Source organism: Mastomys coucha, unplaced genomic scaffold (assembly GCF_008632895.1).
Source record: "Mastomys coucha isolate ucsf_1 unplaced genomic scaffold, UCSF_Mcou_1 pScaffold22, whole genome shotgun sequence".
NCBI classification, from domain to species: domain Eukaryota; kingdom Metazoa; phylum Chordata; class Mammalia; order Rodentia; family Muridae; genus Mastomys; species Mastomys coucha.
Genome location: NW_022196905.1, coordinates 100,913,014 through 100,928,730, shown reverse-complemented (window position 1 = coordinate 100,928,730; position 15,717 = coordinate 100,913,014). Strand labels below are relative to the sequence as shown.

Sequence of the window (15,717 nt, the reverse complement as noted above, 5' to 3'; positions counted from 1 at the left end):
GTCCTAATCCCCACACCATTATCAGAAAGCACAAAAAAAAGACTACAAGCCATTTAAGGATCATTAATAAACAATTCTTCTAACCAACATTAGCTGCATCAGAACAAACTTTTCAATGTACATAGTCATTTCAATAAAAAGGCCTTACAAATTCCACTTAGTAATGTTGAGCCCAAAACACCAAAGATACCTTTGTTGTTGTTGCAAAAACACACTGTCGACAAAGCCACTTTTCATCTGAATCAATCACACTCGCGTCAATATGAGGTGTGTGACAAAGCTGGTGATACCCTTCATATCAAAAAAGCAGAAAGCAAAGTCTACTTTATTAGCAAGTACTGCAGGACAGGATTTCAAGAAGGCATTTTACTTTTAGTTTTGTTGTTCCCTACATTATAAATGATGAATAGATCTTAGGATAAGGTCTCAAATTAGCAAGACAAGTTTCTACAGTAACTAGTCTTCAAGAGGCTAACTCGGTATTTAATAAAATCTGAGAAAAATTAATGTTTACCTTGACCACACTTATCACATATCACCATCTCATTGGGAGCTTCTGAGTACTCTTCTTGACATATTGTACAGACCATTTCCCCACTCCCAGTGGCTCCTGAAATACAGAAAGCAACGTTAAATGGTCATGAGGTATAACTCAGTGTAGCCATATGGGCATGTGTTAACTATGTCAGAATGTTCAACAAAGTGAGCAATACACACAATATTCTCTGCTCAGTTCCCTAGCTCTACCTCCCCTTTCTAACTTAACAACATGTCTGTCTACATGCTTTAATCTGCTTTTAGGCATAAGGCATGACTGTTCTCATTTCAAGTAGAGTATGAATAGTGACGGAGGCTGATTGTGGTGGTCTGAATGAAAGTGACCACATAGGAGTTTCACTCCTAGGGAGTGAAACTATTGGAAGTGTGGCCTTCTTGGAAGAGGTGTATCAATGTGGGGTAGGCTCTGAGGTTTCACAAGCTCAAGCCAGACCCAGTGTCACTTTCTCTTCCTACTGCCTGCAGATCCAGATGTAGAGCTCTCAGCTCCTCTCCAAGGTCACGTCTGCCTGTGTGCCACCATGCATGACAATTAATTGAGTAAACCTTAACTGTAACAAAGCCCCAACTAGATGCATTTTAGAAAAAATAAATAAATAAATAAGAGCTGCCCTGGTTATAGTGTCTCTTTGAAGCAATAAAACTCAAACTTCTCTGCAGAACGCTTCTCAGGTTCAATACTTATCTTTTACGTTAGCATCACAAGACGACAGAGACTAGTTAAGGCAGTTATGTGCTCCCTTTCTAGACTGAAGAACGGTTCTTTGTATTTACTAACTATGAAAGACAGCAATTACTTCATGGCTTAAATCTAGAAATATAGTGTCTAATAATGTATGCAAAGAGAATTCTACTGCAACAAAAATTAGAAGTACCAATTATTTATATGTGTTGCCTAAGCAAGAAATTTCTGTTTCTTTAACATTTTTGTTCGTAAAAAAACATCAACAGGCGTGGCTGCAATCACATTTAATCCTAGCATTCAGGAGTCAGAAGCAGGATCATCTCTGAGTTTGAGGCTAGCCTGGTCTACAGAGTGAGTTCAGGACAGCCAGGGCTCCGGGAGTGTAAGGAGGACACCTCAAGTTTGGGTGTTGTAGCACAAATTTGTAATCCCAGCACTCAGGAGGCAGAGGCACGTGGATCTCAGTGAGTCCAAGGCCAACTTGATCTATATAATGAGTTCCAAGACAGCTAGGCCTACTACATAGTGAACCCCTGACATAGTGAGACCATCTCAAAATAAAGAACAAAGCAGAACAAAACAAAAACAAAACAAAACAAAAACAATCTTCCAGCTGGAGAGATGGCTCAGCGGTTAAGAGCACTGGCTGCTCTTCCAGAAGTCCTGAGTTCAATTCCAGCACCAACATGGTGGCTCACCAACATCTGTAATGGGATCTGATGCCCTCTTCTGGTGTGTCTGAAGACAGCTAAAGTGTACTCATAAATAAAATATATAAATCTAAAAAAAGAGTGTTACTACAAATAAAACTTCAAAATTTGAATATATTACCATCTCAACACAATTATTAATTCTAGCATCTTCCTCTTATTTCAATATAGCAAAAATGATATACACTACCTATACATAAACAATAAATGCTTATATTTTTATGCCATAAATCAAGCATTGTGTTACACTTCTCTGTCTGTCTGTCTGTCTCTCTCTCTCTCTTTGTTTTTTGTTTTCTCAAGACAAGTTTCTCTGTGCAGCCCTGGCTATCCTGGAACTCAGGCTGTAGACCAGGCTGGCCTCGAACTCAGAAATCCGCCTCCCTCTGCCTCCCAAAGTGCTGGGATTAAAGGCGTGCGCCACCACCGCCCGGCTTTTAAAACTAACTTTATTTGATGGTTTTTGGGGGGAAAAGTCTCTTACTATATCCCAAGCTGGCCTGGAACTCACTTTGTTGCCCTTGAACTCCTGATAAAATGTTTCACCCTCAGCCTCTGAGGTGTCACGATACATACAGATCCTGAGTCAGAGCAGCCCCAACGAACAATAGCCTATGCTAACATACTATTCGTAAAGAAGTGATAGTTGGGGGCTGGAGAGATGGCTCAGCGGTTAAGAGCACTGTTTGGTCTTCCGAAGGTCCTCAGTTCAAATCCCAGCAACCTCATGGTGGCTCAAAACCATCTGTACAGCTACAGCATCCTCATATACATAAAATAAATAAATAAATCTATTTTTTAAAAAAAAGTGAAAAAGTGATAGGCAGATGAAGGGACTGACCTACTTAAGTACCCTCAGTTAGAAAGCATCGACACCAGCTGTCAACCCAGACATACTGGGAGCCATGCTCTCCCCACCACACATTTCTTCTTCTCACCAATACAAGGAGATACTTCTACCAGAGCATTTCCACACAGCCAGTTTTCAAAATTATAACTTCTAATAGCTGCATAATATTCTATCTAGTGGAATAAAACAAATTTGCTTTACTACCTCTTTATTCTGTAATATATAGGTAACATAAAAGTTACAAATTATTATTTTGCCTGCGTTTTGTATTATTGACTAAGTGCCTACTTAGGTTCTCTCCCTTCCGAATTTTGTTTCCTGGTACATTTACTGTGGCTTGCTCCATAGGCTCTGGTTTATGGCTACAGTTACAGCAGTCAATGAGCTGAGCCTTCTCATGGTAAATGTGTTGGAGAGCCTCCCTGAGGAGTAGATGCCTAACATAACTCCCACTGTTTCCATGTGGGCTAGTAAGGAAGAAGGCAATTCTGCAGAAAAGGAAGTTTTTAATCCAATAAACTGTATGTACTCCTCTCAAGAAATAAGCCTACGAAACCTGAACTTTATTTGTAAAGTCCAAGTATACCTTTTTTACTATCAAATTTACAAGATTCCTAGCCTAATTTAATTGCCTATGGTCTTCCTTACTACAAATTAGGCTATTTATGAAGTCTTAGCTTTTTTTTTTTTTTTTTTTTTTTTTTTTGAGACAGGATTTCTCTGTGTAGCTCTGGCTGTCCTAGAACTCATTCTGTAGACCAGGCTGGCCTCGAACTCAGAAATCTACCTGTCTCTGCCTCCCAAGTGCTGGGATTAAAGGCGTGCGCCACCACTACCTGGCAAGTCTTAGCTTTTTCATTTTAATAATACCAAATGCTGGACGGAAAAGATGGTTTCGTGATTAAGAACTTGTTCTGCTCCTCAACCACAAATGTCAACAGTTGCAATCCCAGATCCCAGCAATCATAGGCATTCCCTCAAATATTTAAAAACTCAACTCAAGTGGGGGTGGAATGTGCAGACAGGACATCACATTTGCTGGCTTTTAGCACAGGTTAATAGCCTCAGGTTGAAGGAGACCTTGCCTCAAATAAATAATAGAAAGTTATAGAGGATAAAATGAAACACATTCTTTTGACCTCCACAAATACTCCCATTGCACACACATGAATCTTGAAAGTATCTATGAAGAATTGACTTCAAATAACCGTGGGCATAGTAGCAAGCTTCAATCACTTGGGAGGCAGAGCCAACCCTACTTCCTGTTCAACATAACAAGATCCAAGCCACTGGGCAGTGGTGGTGCACATCTTTAATCCCAGCTCTTCAGAGGCAGAGGCAGGCAGATTTCTGAGCTCGATGCCAGCCTGGACTACAGAGTGAGTTCCAGGACAGCCAGGTCTACAGAGAAACCCTGTCTTAAAAAAAAAAAAAAAAAAAAAAAAAGTTCCAAGCCAGTCAAGGGTACAATACCCTATCTCAAAAAATAAAATAAAATGGTCAGGCACTTGAGAAGCAGGCAGATCTCTATGAGTTCCCAGCCAGCCTAGTCTACATACTAAGTTCCAGGCAGGCCAGGGATACACAAAGAGTCAAAAGCTGGGAAGCAGTGTCCCACACACACTTTAATCCAGGCCAGTCTGATCCAGGTGATCCAGGGCAAAAGACAAACCATGTGGTGAAAAAACAGCAACTACCAAAAAACAAGCAAAAAACTACTATACAGCTCAGTGGCTAAAAGCAGATAGTACTCTTTTTCGAGACAGGGTTTCTCTGTGTAGCCCTGGCTGTCCTGGAACTCACTCTGTAGACCAGGCTGGCCTTGAACTCAGAAATCCGCCTGCCTCTGCCTCCCAAGTGCTGGGATTAAAGGTGTGCACCACCACTGCCTGGCGTAGTTTGTTTTTCAAGATAGGGTCTCTATGTAGCCCTGGCTGTCCTAGAACAAGCTCTGTAGAACTAGTGATCCGCTGCCTCCCAAGTGCTGGGATTAGACATGAGTTTCTTATAGCACTTTCAAGCACAGAGCACCCACTCACCTGACCCCACTAGCTAGGTGCTTGTTTGACGGGACTTCAAGCTTTTACACCTTTCTATCTCTGAATACCACTTCCCTTTTCTACCACTTTAAAAGAAATAAAGAGGACTGGAAAAATGGCTCAGCTTATTCTTGCAGAGAACCCAGATTCAAGTGCCCAGCACCCACATGGTGACTTATAACCATCTGGGGGTCTGACACCTCTTCTCACCTCCAGAATCACCAGGCATGCATGTGGTACTTATGAATAGATATAAGAGAAAAAAAGAGAATGGAAAAAGATGGGATTTAAAAGGCTGAAAGAAGGCAGAGTTAGTTTCCAGGACAGCCAGGGCCACAGAGAAAAACTGTCTTAGAAAAAAAACAAAAAAACAAAAAACAAAAAAAAAACAAACAGTAAATAAAGACAGAAAGACCTATGTCAAACCTATCAAAATCTCCAAAAAGTAGAAAGGCTTAAACTGATTCAGTATGTAGAAGAATAATAGGAAATAGTATTAAATGACTCAAACTCTAGAGAGCTTTGTTTATAAAACAAGGGAGAATTGTGTATATTGAATAAATTTTTTAACTTCTACTTATAACATGCTACCCAGTCATTGAAAACCAGTATAGTCAGTATCATTAGCACCAGAAAAAGCCATGTTGAAGAAAACTAAGCTTCAATATAAATCATGTTCAAGAGTAACATAGAACCTGCCTGTTTGGATGTCCTTCCAGAGAACCCAGGATTTAGAACTGTCCTCAAATATGATGAAGCAGCTCTGTTTCAATATGTTTATCTGCAACACAGAAATCAGTAATCCCTTAAAACTGTTAAGCATAAGATTAAATTTTAAATTATTAAAATGTGTAATAAAAGTATAGCAGAAATCTATTAAGGTAACTTGCCTTTTTGATAGTTCCAAGATAAAACAAGCCATCTGACCATCTAGCTAAGACATCTTGACCCTCTTCAAATTTACATGCTGGTTTTTTGGCTTTATGTCCATCCTGTAAAGACAGCTTATTCAAGGGTGCTGAGGCCTTTTGGTTTCGACGTAAAGGAGACCGCTTGTGGACCAGTGAATTACCTACTCCTGTAGAGTCTCTGTTCAGGAAATAATAGATCAAATAGAAGATGTATAAGATTTTATACCAGATACATTTCATATGTTAACCAAACTTTTGGTATAAAAACATTAATTTGTGAGAAAAACAATAACTCAAATGACAAATACTTTCTAAGTAGATGTAAAACAAAAGAACAATAATTCATGATATTTGCTCATTGCATACCCTACGCCAGGATTCAGAAGTCATTTCTGTATTAGGGTGACTGCCTCATAAATACCAGCTAAGAACAGCTAAGCCTGAGAGCACAAGCCTTAGCATTTGAGCAGCTGAGCATAAGGAAATGTTACAGGCCAGCACAGGCCACTTACAAATTCCAGGCCAACTTAAGCTACACATTTGGGAACCTAGCCTTTAAACAGTTTTGAAGATTTAAGCCTTAACTTCTTAGCTTAGACCACAGGTAATTAAGATATGTGACTTCTGGGGTGGATGACGATGTTCACATTCGCTAGAGGGCAGTAACAAACCCTCTATTGCGAATCACTAAGTGAAAAGGGGAAAATAAATCAATCCAAATACGCAGACTTAATTTTTTTTTTAAAGTTGCCAATTGAACAGATGACAAGCTCAACAGATAAAGGCATAGGCCAACAAGCCTGACAACATGAATTTGATCCCCAGTATTCACAAGAAAAAAAACAGACTTCTGCAAGTTGTCCCCTAACTACACGAGTACAAAGGAATGTGTACAAATAAACACATAAAATGAATATAATTAAAATTAAAAACTTCAGATTTTACAAAATTACAATCAGGTGAAAAGTGTAAGATTTTACTTCTTAAGCAGTAATCCCAAATGACAAACTATAAAATCATTATAACTTACATATTAAAAACTGAACAATATAGCATGCCGTCAATTCATTTTTTTAAAAGTTTATGTGTAGCCAGGTAGGTAGTGGTGGCGCATGCCTTTAATCCCAGCACTTGAGAGGCAGAGGCAGGCGGATTTCTGAGTTGGAAGCCAGCCTGGTCTACAGAGTTCCAGGACAGCCAGGGCTACACAGAGAAACCCTGTCTCGAAAAACCAAAAAAAAAAAAAAAAAAAAGTTTATGTGAATGGGTATTTTGCCTGAATGCACATGTGTGGCTGGTCACAAGAGACCAAGAGAGGATGTTGGATCTCTTAGCCACTCTGTGGGTGCTAGGACCAAACCAGAGTCCTCTAGAAGGGCTGCCAGTTCTCTTCACTGCTGAATCATGTCTCCGTCCCAACATCAACGGCAAAGCAGTGTTTGGCTTCACTGTTCCAATTTTAGATATTTTACTGGTTAACATCCAAGGATATGTAAAACTATACAGACAATAAGAGACCATAAAAGTTTAGTAAAAAAAAAGAAAGTGAAAATGGGGATTAAAGTCTCGGTAGCCTAGCTAAGAACAAAGGAAACCTGTTTGCAATGTCTAAAAATAACACAAATTCTGGGAAACATGCCCATGCTACAACATGGAACCTTGAAGACATTACCATAAACAAAACAATCCAGATCCAGATAAAACAGACATCTACTGTTTAATTCTGGCTGAGATACAGTTAAATTCATAGACAAGAAGTAGAATATAAGCATCTGGGGGTAGGAGGAAGGAGTAAATGTTTATGGGAACAGACTTTTGGTATAAAAGAAATACATTTTAAAGTTGTCCTAAAAAGAATTAAGAACTGACACCTTCCCCCTAAATTGCTGAAAAATATCAATCTACGTATCTAACAAACTCAAAACCCTACAAGTACGGTAACTGTAAACAGAATCACTGAAAACCCGAAAGATAATCTTCAAACCAACAAGGCGGCTGGGGATGGAGCTCAGTTGGTAGAATGCTTGCCTAGTGTGCACAAGGTCCTTGGTTCCATCCTCAACACAAAACAAAAATAAACAAAAGAAAAACAGGTACACACCTGTAATCCCAGTACTGGGCAGGTAGAGATAGGAAGATCAGAAGTTCAGGGTTATCCTCAACTACAGATGGTTTGAAAAGTTCAAGACCAGCCTGGGATATATCTAACCCTGTATAAATAAGCAAGCACTCTAAGTCCAGTGATTACTTCTGGGGTCTTGAATCCCTATGTATGTAAGTAAGTGTCTTAGTTACTTACTGCACTGGGTGAAGACTGACCATAGGAAGTCTCAAACCAACACACACAGTGACACACTTCCTGATAGTGCCACTCAGGATGGCCAAACATCCAAACACATCAATCTATAGGGCCAAACCTATTCAAACCACTACATTCCACTCCCTGGCCCCTTACAGGCTTGTAGCCATAACACAACGCAAAATGCATTTAGTCCAACTTCAAAAGTCCAATAGCCTATTGAAGTGACAACAAAGTTTAAAAGTCCAAAGTTCAAAATCTTTTCTGAGATTCATGCATTCTCTTTCCTGCAATCCCCTATAAAATCAAAATCAAAAAGCAGGCAGCATATCCCAATATAAAAAAATATACATTATCATTTCAAAAATGTCATAGGTAGGAAATATTGGATCAAAGCAAAACCAAAAACTTGCTGGGCAAACTCTAAACTCTGCATCTCCATGTCTAATGTCCAACTCCTTTCAGCACTGTTGACAACACACTTCTTTCTCCTGGGCTGTCCCACTCCTGTTAACAGTTTTCCTCAACAGATATCCCCTGGCTTTGCCATCTGGAACATCTTGGGGTCTCCAAGGCAACTTCAATCTCACAGCTTCTTGTTCCAAAATCTGGATTTCACACACATGATCTTGTAGCATGCTAGGCTATGGCTGACTCCACTGCTGCTGCTGTTCTTGATCATCCCATGGTACTGATATTTCCGATACACTGGTGTCTTCCGCTGGCAACTAGGCTTCATCAATAGGCTCTCTTCATGGTACCAAGCCTCAACTTTTTTGATCCCTTCAGTCCTGGATCTTCAAATGTCACTGAGGCTGTACTTTTACCAACGGCCTTTCCTGTCCTCTCACAGTGCCTAACCTCAGCCGCTCTTCATAACTTTAATCCCTTCATAACTTCAAAACCAGAAAACCTGGGTATCTCTTACACATTACTAAGTCCAGCTGAAACAGGAGCTACAAACTTGGCTATTACTGGAACACAAGCTCCTTTGTGCTCTCAGAAAACACTTCCTAGATTTTACCTCAGTGATGCTGGTCTCTTTATCTAGCTAACCAGCATCAATTGTCCCAGCAGTCCCTTCTATTCTTGACTAAACCAGAGCCACATGGCCCAGGCCACCCGTCAGCCAGGTTCTGCTGCTTACTAAAGCTGAAGCATGGCCCCTTCTTCTATTACATTATTAGCAGCTTTCTGTTTTCCAACTTCCTCACTGCCTAAGCTTGGCTATCCTGGAACTTGCTCTATAGATTGACCTTGAACTCATAGATCTGCATGCCTCTGCCCCCCATGTGCTGGGATTAAAGGGACATCCCACCACACCTGGACCTACGCTTTTCTTTCTTTTCTTTTCTCAGGATCTTTATAAACATGGCCACTATGCCTCAAAATCCAAATCAAAAAAGCCTGTGTCTTCCAGCCTCAAGATCTGGATCATAGATGTGCCCTACATTTCCGGACTGTAGTTCAATCCAGATACATTATCATATCACCTTATATCCAAATAAAAACAATAGGCAGGTCATAAGGCCTAACAGGACATATTCAAATGCAAACCACTTAAAACAATAAGCTGACTGGGTGGGACCTTGCCCCAAAGCCACCACTCCCTTAATTCACCACAATCTATGGTGGATGTTTTGAGACTTCCTTTGTCAATGCAAATAATCTCAATCTCTTCACTTTAGCCTCAAGCAGACTCTTCAGACAAGGGCAAATAGCAGCTACATTCTTCAATAAAACACCATAAGGGCAATTTCTAGGGCACACATTAAAACTCTTCTCTAGGGCTGGAGAGATGGCTCAGAGGTTAAGAGCACTGACTGCTCTTCCAAAGGTTCTGAGTTCAAATCCCAGCAACCACATGGTGGCTTACAACCATCCGTAATGAGATCTGACGTCCTCTGCTGGTGTGTCTGAAGTCGGCTACAGTGTACTTATTAATAATAATAAATAAGTCTTTGGGCCAGAGCAAGCAAGGACTGAGCTCAGATACATAAGATAAATAAATCTTAAAATTCTCTAGAACCTCTTAAGCTAGGCCCTCACAGTTCAAATTACCCTCAGCACCACTGTCTTCCATGCTTCTATGAATAAGGCCTATTAAGCACCAGGTCCCAAAGTCCCAAAACCCACATGGTCAGGCCTATCGCAACTTTCTGTCGCAGTTTGGGTTTCCATTTCTGTAAAGACATGACCAAGGCAACTCTTATAAAGGCAAACATTTAAATGGGGCTGGCTTACAGTTTCAGAAGTTTAATCCATTATCATCATGGTGGGAAGCATAGTAGTGCCTCAAAGCCCACCTACACAGTGATTCACTTCCTCCAATAAGGCCACACCGTCTAATAGTGCCACTCTCTATGCCCAAGCATTCCAAACATTAATCTATGGGGAGTCAAATCTATTCAAACCACTACAATAACCCAAACCTGAATAGTATAAGTAACTATGGAAAATACGCCAGCAGAATGCTCTCTAATCTTGGAATGAAAGCCATACAATCAAAAATATAAACATACTCAGACACAGTTATATGCTTTGCTATTATTTCAACATACTCTCTCTTCTATATAATGGTTGTGTACTTGTCTCTCCACTGTATTACTTCTATTACACAGCACACATTCTTAGATCAAATATTAAACTTTGTCATTTTTCATTTCCTAATGTTTCTTCCCTTCTCCTGAAATTGCTGATGTGCTATGTTTGGGAACAAGAACCCAACCTAGTAACAGTTACCCTTACCCTCTGACCTCATTTTTTCCATCCTATCCACAGCCAAATCCCTAGAAAAGCTTTTAAGAAGCTCAACACTTCTTAGAGCTTAAAGTACTTCTTAAGCAAAGGCAGGCAGATCTTTCTACATAGTGAGTTCCGGGCCAGCTAGTGAGACCCTGTCTCAAAAAGAGGAGTTTGGGGAGAAATGGACACAAGACAGCTCATCTGGGAAATACTCCCCTCAAACCCATATAATTTGACAAGTTGTCCTCTAACCTCCATATATGCTCAATGATATGGATACAAATCCATACTCAATGAGTACTAAAAGTGTGGTACAGCAAGATGGCATAGTAGGTTAAGAGTGCCTATTGCCAAGAAAAATGACCTATACTCAATCCTGCTACAAATTGTCCTCTGACCTCCGCAAGAATGCTATGGTACGCAGGTACCTGCACACACCACAATAAGTATTTTAAAATGTAGCTGAGCAGTTGTGTAGCATGCCTTTAATCCTATCGCTGGGGAGGCAGAGACTGGTAGACCTCTGTGAGTCCAAGGCAGCCAGGGCTACACAGAGAAACCCTGTGTCAAAAACAAAACAAAACAAACAAAATGCATTTAAAGTACTTTCTGAGGATACAATTTCAACACACAGATGAAGTTCAGTGTATGGCCTTCACACCCAGTAGCACACAGCCAGTACAATCTAGGCTTAGTGGGATAGTTCAAAAGTGGGAGTAGAGGAACTATGGATGAGGTGGTCTGAGAAGAGTTGGGGATGAATATAATGAAAATATATTTCATCAGCTGGATGATAGTGTCCCAGGCCTTTAATCCCAGTACTCAGGAAGCAGAGGCGGGTGGATCTCTTGGATTTGAAGCCAGCCTGATCTACACAGTGAGTTCTAAGATAGCCAGGGCTACACAGAGAAACACTGTTATCAAAAAAAATTACCAAATTTTTAAAGAATTAACAGATTGTGAAAACACATTTAAGAACCTAGCATAGTATCATTTCTCAAAAAAAAGTAATCTGTGATTTCAATTATTTTTCTTCAATACAAAAATGAGTCTTTACTCTACACCCTGTATACAGTCTGCGTTCTTTGAAAACTGTCATTCTTGCTCACCATATCCTCACACACACCTATCACACACAATGCAGAGTTAAACAATACAGTCAGTAAACTACTAGTAACAACTGGCTGTTTAAATAAAGTCTATATTAAAGGTAGTTTAATCTAAGGGCTGAAAGCTACCACCACCCCCCACCACCCCCATATAGGACTCACCTCCCTAGTAGGAACTTTCATCCCTCTATTGTGCCGCTCCAATTTCCCTCCTCTTCTCTGGTAACAGCCATCAGCCATGACACCTCCACCACAATCACGTTTCCAGTACCCTTGCCACTACTCTAGTCCATGATGAACCACTCGGCAGCTAAGGGAAAAAAGGAAGGAAAATCTAATCCTACTTCACACCGCCACCTTGCCCTTGATTTACCAATCTATAAGGCAAAAGGATCTTGTAGTGGGGTTAAAAAGGAATAAGAGCTAAGGGATAAAACAAAGCAAACAAAACAAGACCCACTTGATCTACCCTGACACCCCAACCCCGGGGAACAAGTCTCATCTTTTTGGGTTTTTTTGTTTTAGTTTTAATGTTTTGAAACAGGATGTCACACTGTACCTCAAGCTGGCCTCTGCTTTAAAACGGCTAGGATTATAGGCATGAGCCACCATTCAGAGCTCTTCTAAACAAAACTGCCATGGTGGCTATACTCTTTCCCAGAATTTCATGTATTCCCTGTGATGTGAAGGACATAACCTAACAACAAATGATGGAGCCACTCTAGTGGCATCTTGGGTGGACTCATAATATACAGTCAAATCGATGTGGCCAAATGGGACTCAGATGCAATCCTGCACCAAACCTATGACAAAGTAATTCTCTTACCTCTTGAGATAGATAGAATATAATAAAATCTGAACCTGGATGTCTTCTTTTTAATCGAGGAATAAATCAACATCTAACATCAAAGAAACCAAAGTTCTACAGAGGCCAGAAGGCATAACACAGACAGATTCAAGGCTAGCTCTAGGACTGGAGAGATGGTTCATTGGTTGTTAGGAGCAATGGTGGCTATCCCAGTGGAGCTGGGCTAGATTCTCAGTACCCACACAACAGGTTATTTGTGTTTGCCAGCCCTAGTCTCGGGGGCTCTGACACCCAGCCCTTTTTGGCTTTCATAGGCACCAGGCACACGGACAAGGATGTTTACACAAGCAAAACATATTTTAAAAAATAATTTTATTTTAGAAAAGTTAACTCTATTTCTTAGCTTTAGAAATTAAAAAACATTATCATACATTAAATTTTTTTAATAGTAAAAAATGGCCAGGCACAGTGGTGTATGCCTTTAATACCAGCACTCAAGAAGCAAACACAAGTCCAGCCTGGTCTACAGAGTGAGTTCCAGGACAGCCAAGGCTACAGAGAAACCCTATCCCAAAAAAAACAAAACAAACAAACAAAAACAAAAACAAAACAAAAGAGCCAGGGCGGTAGTGGTGCACACCTTTAATCCCAGCACTTGGGAGGCAGAGGCAGGCAGATTTCTGAGTTCCAGGCTAGCCTGGTCTACAGAGTGAGTTCCAGGACAGCCAGGGCTACACAGAGAAAACCCCAAAAAAAAAAAAAAAAGAAGAAGAAGAAGAAGCAATCACAAGAGGATCTGTTTAAAGGTTACCTCATCTAAAGACCCTGTCTCAAAAAATCAAAATCAAAATAAAATAAATAAGGAAAAGAGAGGCAAAGGGGGCTAGAGAGATAGTTTATCAGTTAAAAGCATACATTATGGGCTGGAGAGATGGCTCTGCTGTTAAGAGCACTGACTGCTCTTCCAAAGGTCCCGAGTTCAAATTCCAGCAACCACAAGGTGACTCACAACCATCTGTAAAGAGATCTGACGCCCTCTTCTACTGTGTCTGAAAACAGGTACTTACACGTACATATAGTAACTAAATCTTTTTTTTTTAAAAAAAAAAAAAGCATACATTGTTTTGACTCACAACAACCTGTAGAAGATCTGACACCTTCTGACCTCTTTTGGGCACTGTACTTACATGCACATACACACAGGCACATAATCAAAAAATAAAGTATTTTCAAAATGTATGTTTCAGTGTTTTGACTGCATGTATATGTATATGACTTGCATGCAGTACCAAGGGAGACCAGAAGAGGGTACTAGATTCCCCTGGAACTGGAAGATGATTGTGAGCCACCACCTGGGAACTGGGAAAAGCACCAGCGATCTTAACTGCTTAGCCACCTTCTCTCCAGCCTCATTCACGTATATGTATGTCTATACATACACACACACACACACACACACACACGTCCCTAACCTATCCCAATATTTATTTCCAAGTGATTGTGTTTATATACTTGACTTTAATCAATTTCAGACCTATATTCTTTTATTTATTTTTAGATTTATACATTTTATTCTGTTTTGCCTGCATGTACGCTTATGTACCACATGCAACTTGGTGGTGGCTTTGGATGTCAGAAGGAGGACTTGGATCCCTTGGAAATAGAGCTACAGATAGTTATGAACCACCACCATGTGAGTGCTGGGAGCTAAACCTACGTCCTATGCAAAATCAACAAGTGTTCTTAACCACGGAGCCACCTCTCCAACCCCTGGACCTACTTTCTTGTCATACACGGTAGTTCACATATACTAACTCCCATTCCCTTCCCCTCAAGTTTTATAAAACTTACTGAGTTATTTTACTAAATTACTTCATTAAAACTCCATAGAGAAACTACAAAGATGGTTCAGAGTACTTACTGCTCCTGCAGTTTTGTTTCCCAGCACCCACATAGTAGCTAACAACTCTTGGTTCCAGGGGACCCAACATCCTGTTCTGGCCTCCATGGGCACCAAGCAAGTACATGGTAAACATACATGTAAGAGTAGCATTCATACACATAAAATAAAAACAAGTATATTTAAACAATTAAGAGCTAGTAAAATAGCTCAGCAGATAAAGATGTTTGTCACCAAGCCTGATGAGCTGTAAGTTGTATCCCTCAGACCCATAATAAAAACAACTCTCTGAAATTGTCCTGATTTCCACATGTAACAACCACACATACACAATACACATTAACTCCATAAATACACATTCAAGTCATATATATAGATACATATGTATATATGTATATATGTATCTATATATATGATTTAAATAAATGTTTCATCTGGGCTGACAATGCTCCCTCTAAGAGCCAAAAACTAACAAAATTCCCATTACTACACATGAGAAACCCACTTTTCAGTTGTTAAGTCAGGATTGCCCAAGAGACTCCTAAAACATTACAGACTATTACTATTGCCTTTGGTTACCCAATCCCAGGTGGTAGAAGATAAATCCCCGCTGCTGAAGATACCATGAACTTCAGACAGTAGCTCAGAGACACGGAAACTAGACCTGACCTGAAAGCCTCCCTAAGCACTAGCTTCACCGTACACAAGGTGCCATGCAAGCTGCCAAAAGAAGAAGCAACAACAGTCCTACCCAGCGATGACAGCTGGCCCAATAACCTTTATGGTGCAGTAGCGGCATGCATACCTTAGTGGTAACCAGTAACTCTCTAATTGGGCATAAGACCCCACTTATCAGAGAGAAAAATCTTGTATGTTGCTGGAAACCTACCCAACTACCTAGGACTAGTGTAGACATGGATCCTAGAGAACCTACAATTACCATTTACTAAACCAGCACAATCCCTAACTATATCCTAAATATTTTTACTTATGCCCAGTTAAGTGTAGTTCTCATCCCTCATCAAGAAACTTCCTAGCCAGGCGGTGGTGGCGCACGCCTTTAATCCCAGCACTTGGGAGGCAGAGGCAGGCGAATTTCTGAG

At 40.3% G+C, this 15,717-nt stretch overlaps 1 protein-coding gene across 5 annotated transcripts in view; it reads right to left on the bottom strand.

The window, feature by feature from the left end:
- The window catches only part of Mtf2 (metal response element binding transcription factor 2), a 42,277-nt gene that overhangs the window by 21,854 nt on the left and 4,706 nt on the right, over nucleotides 1-15,717 (bottom strand). For 3 of the 5 annotated variants that reach the window (XM_031337220.1, XM_031337218.1, XM_031337219.1), the window contains 4 exons: nucleotides 5,733-5,931; nucleotides 5,542-5,623; nucleotides 515-610; nucleotides 191-291 (listed from right to left, as the gene is read on the bottom strand). In XM_031337220.1, coding sequence (XP_031193080.1) covers nucleotides 191-291; nucleotides 515-610; nucleotides 5,542-5,623; nucleotides 5,733-5,931 — 478 coding nt within the window. Of the gene's footprint in view, nucleotides 1-190; nucleotides 292-514; nucleotides 611-5,541; nucleotides 5,624-5,732; nucleotides 5,932-12,068; nucleotides 12,217-15,717 lie in introns of all 5 variants that reach the window. The other 2 variants (XM_031337222.1, XM_031337221.1) reach the window with 1 other exon arrangement.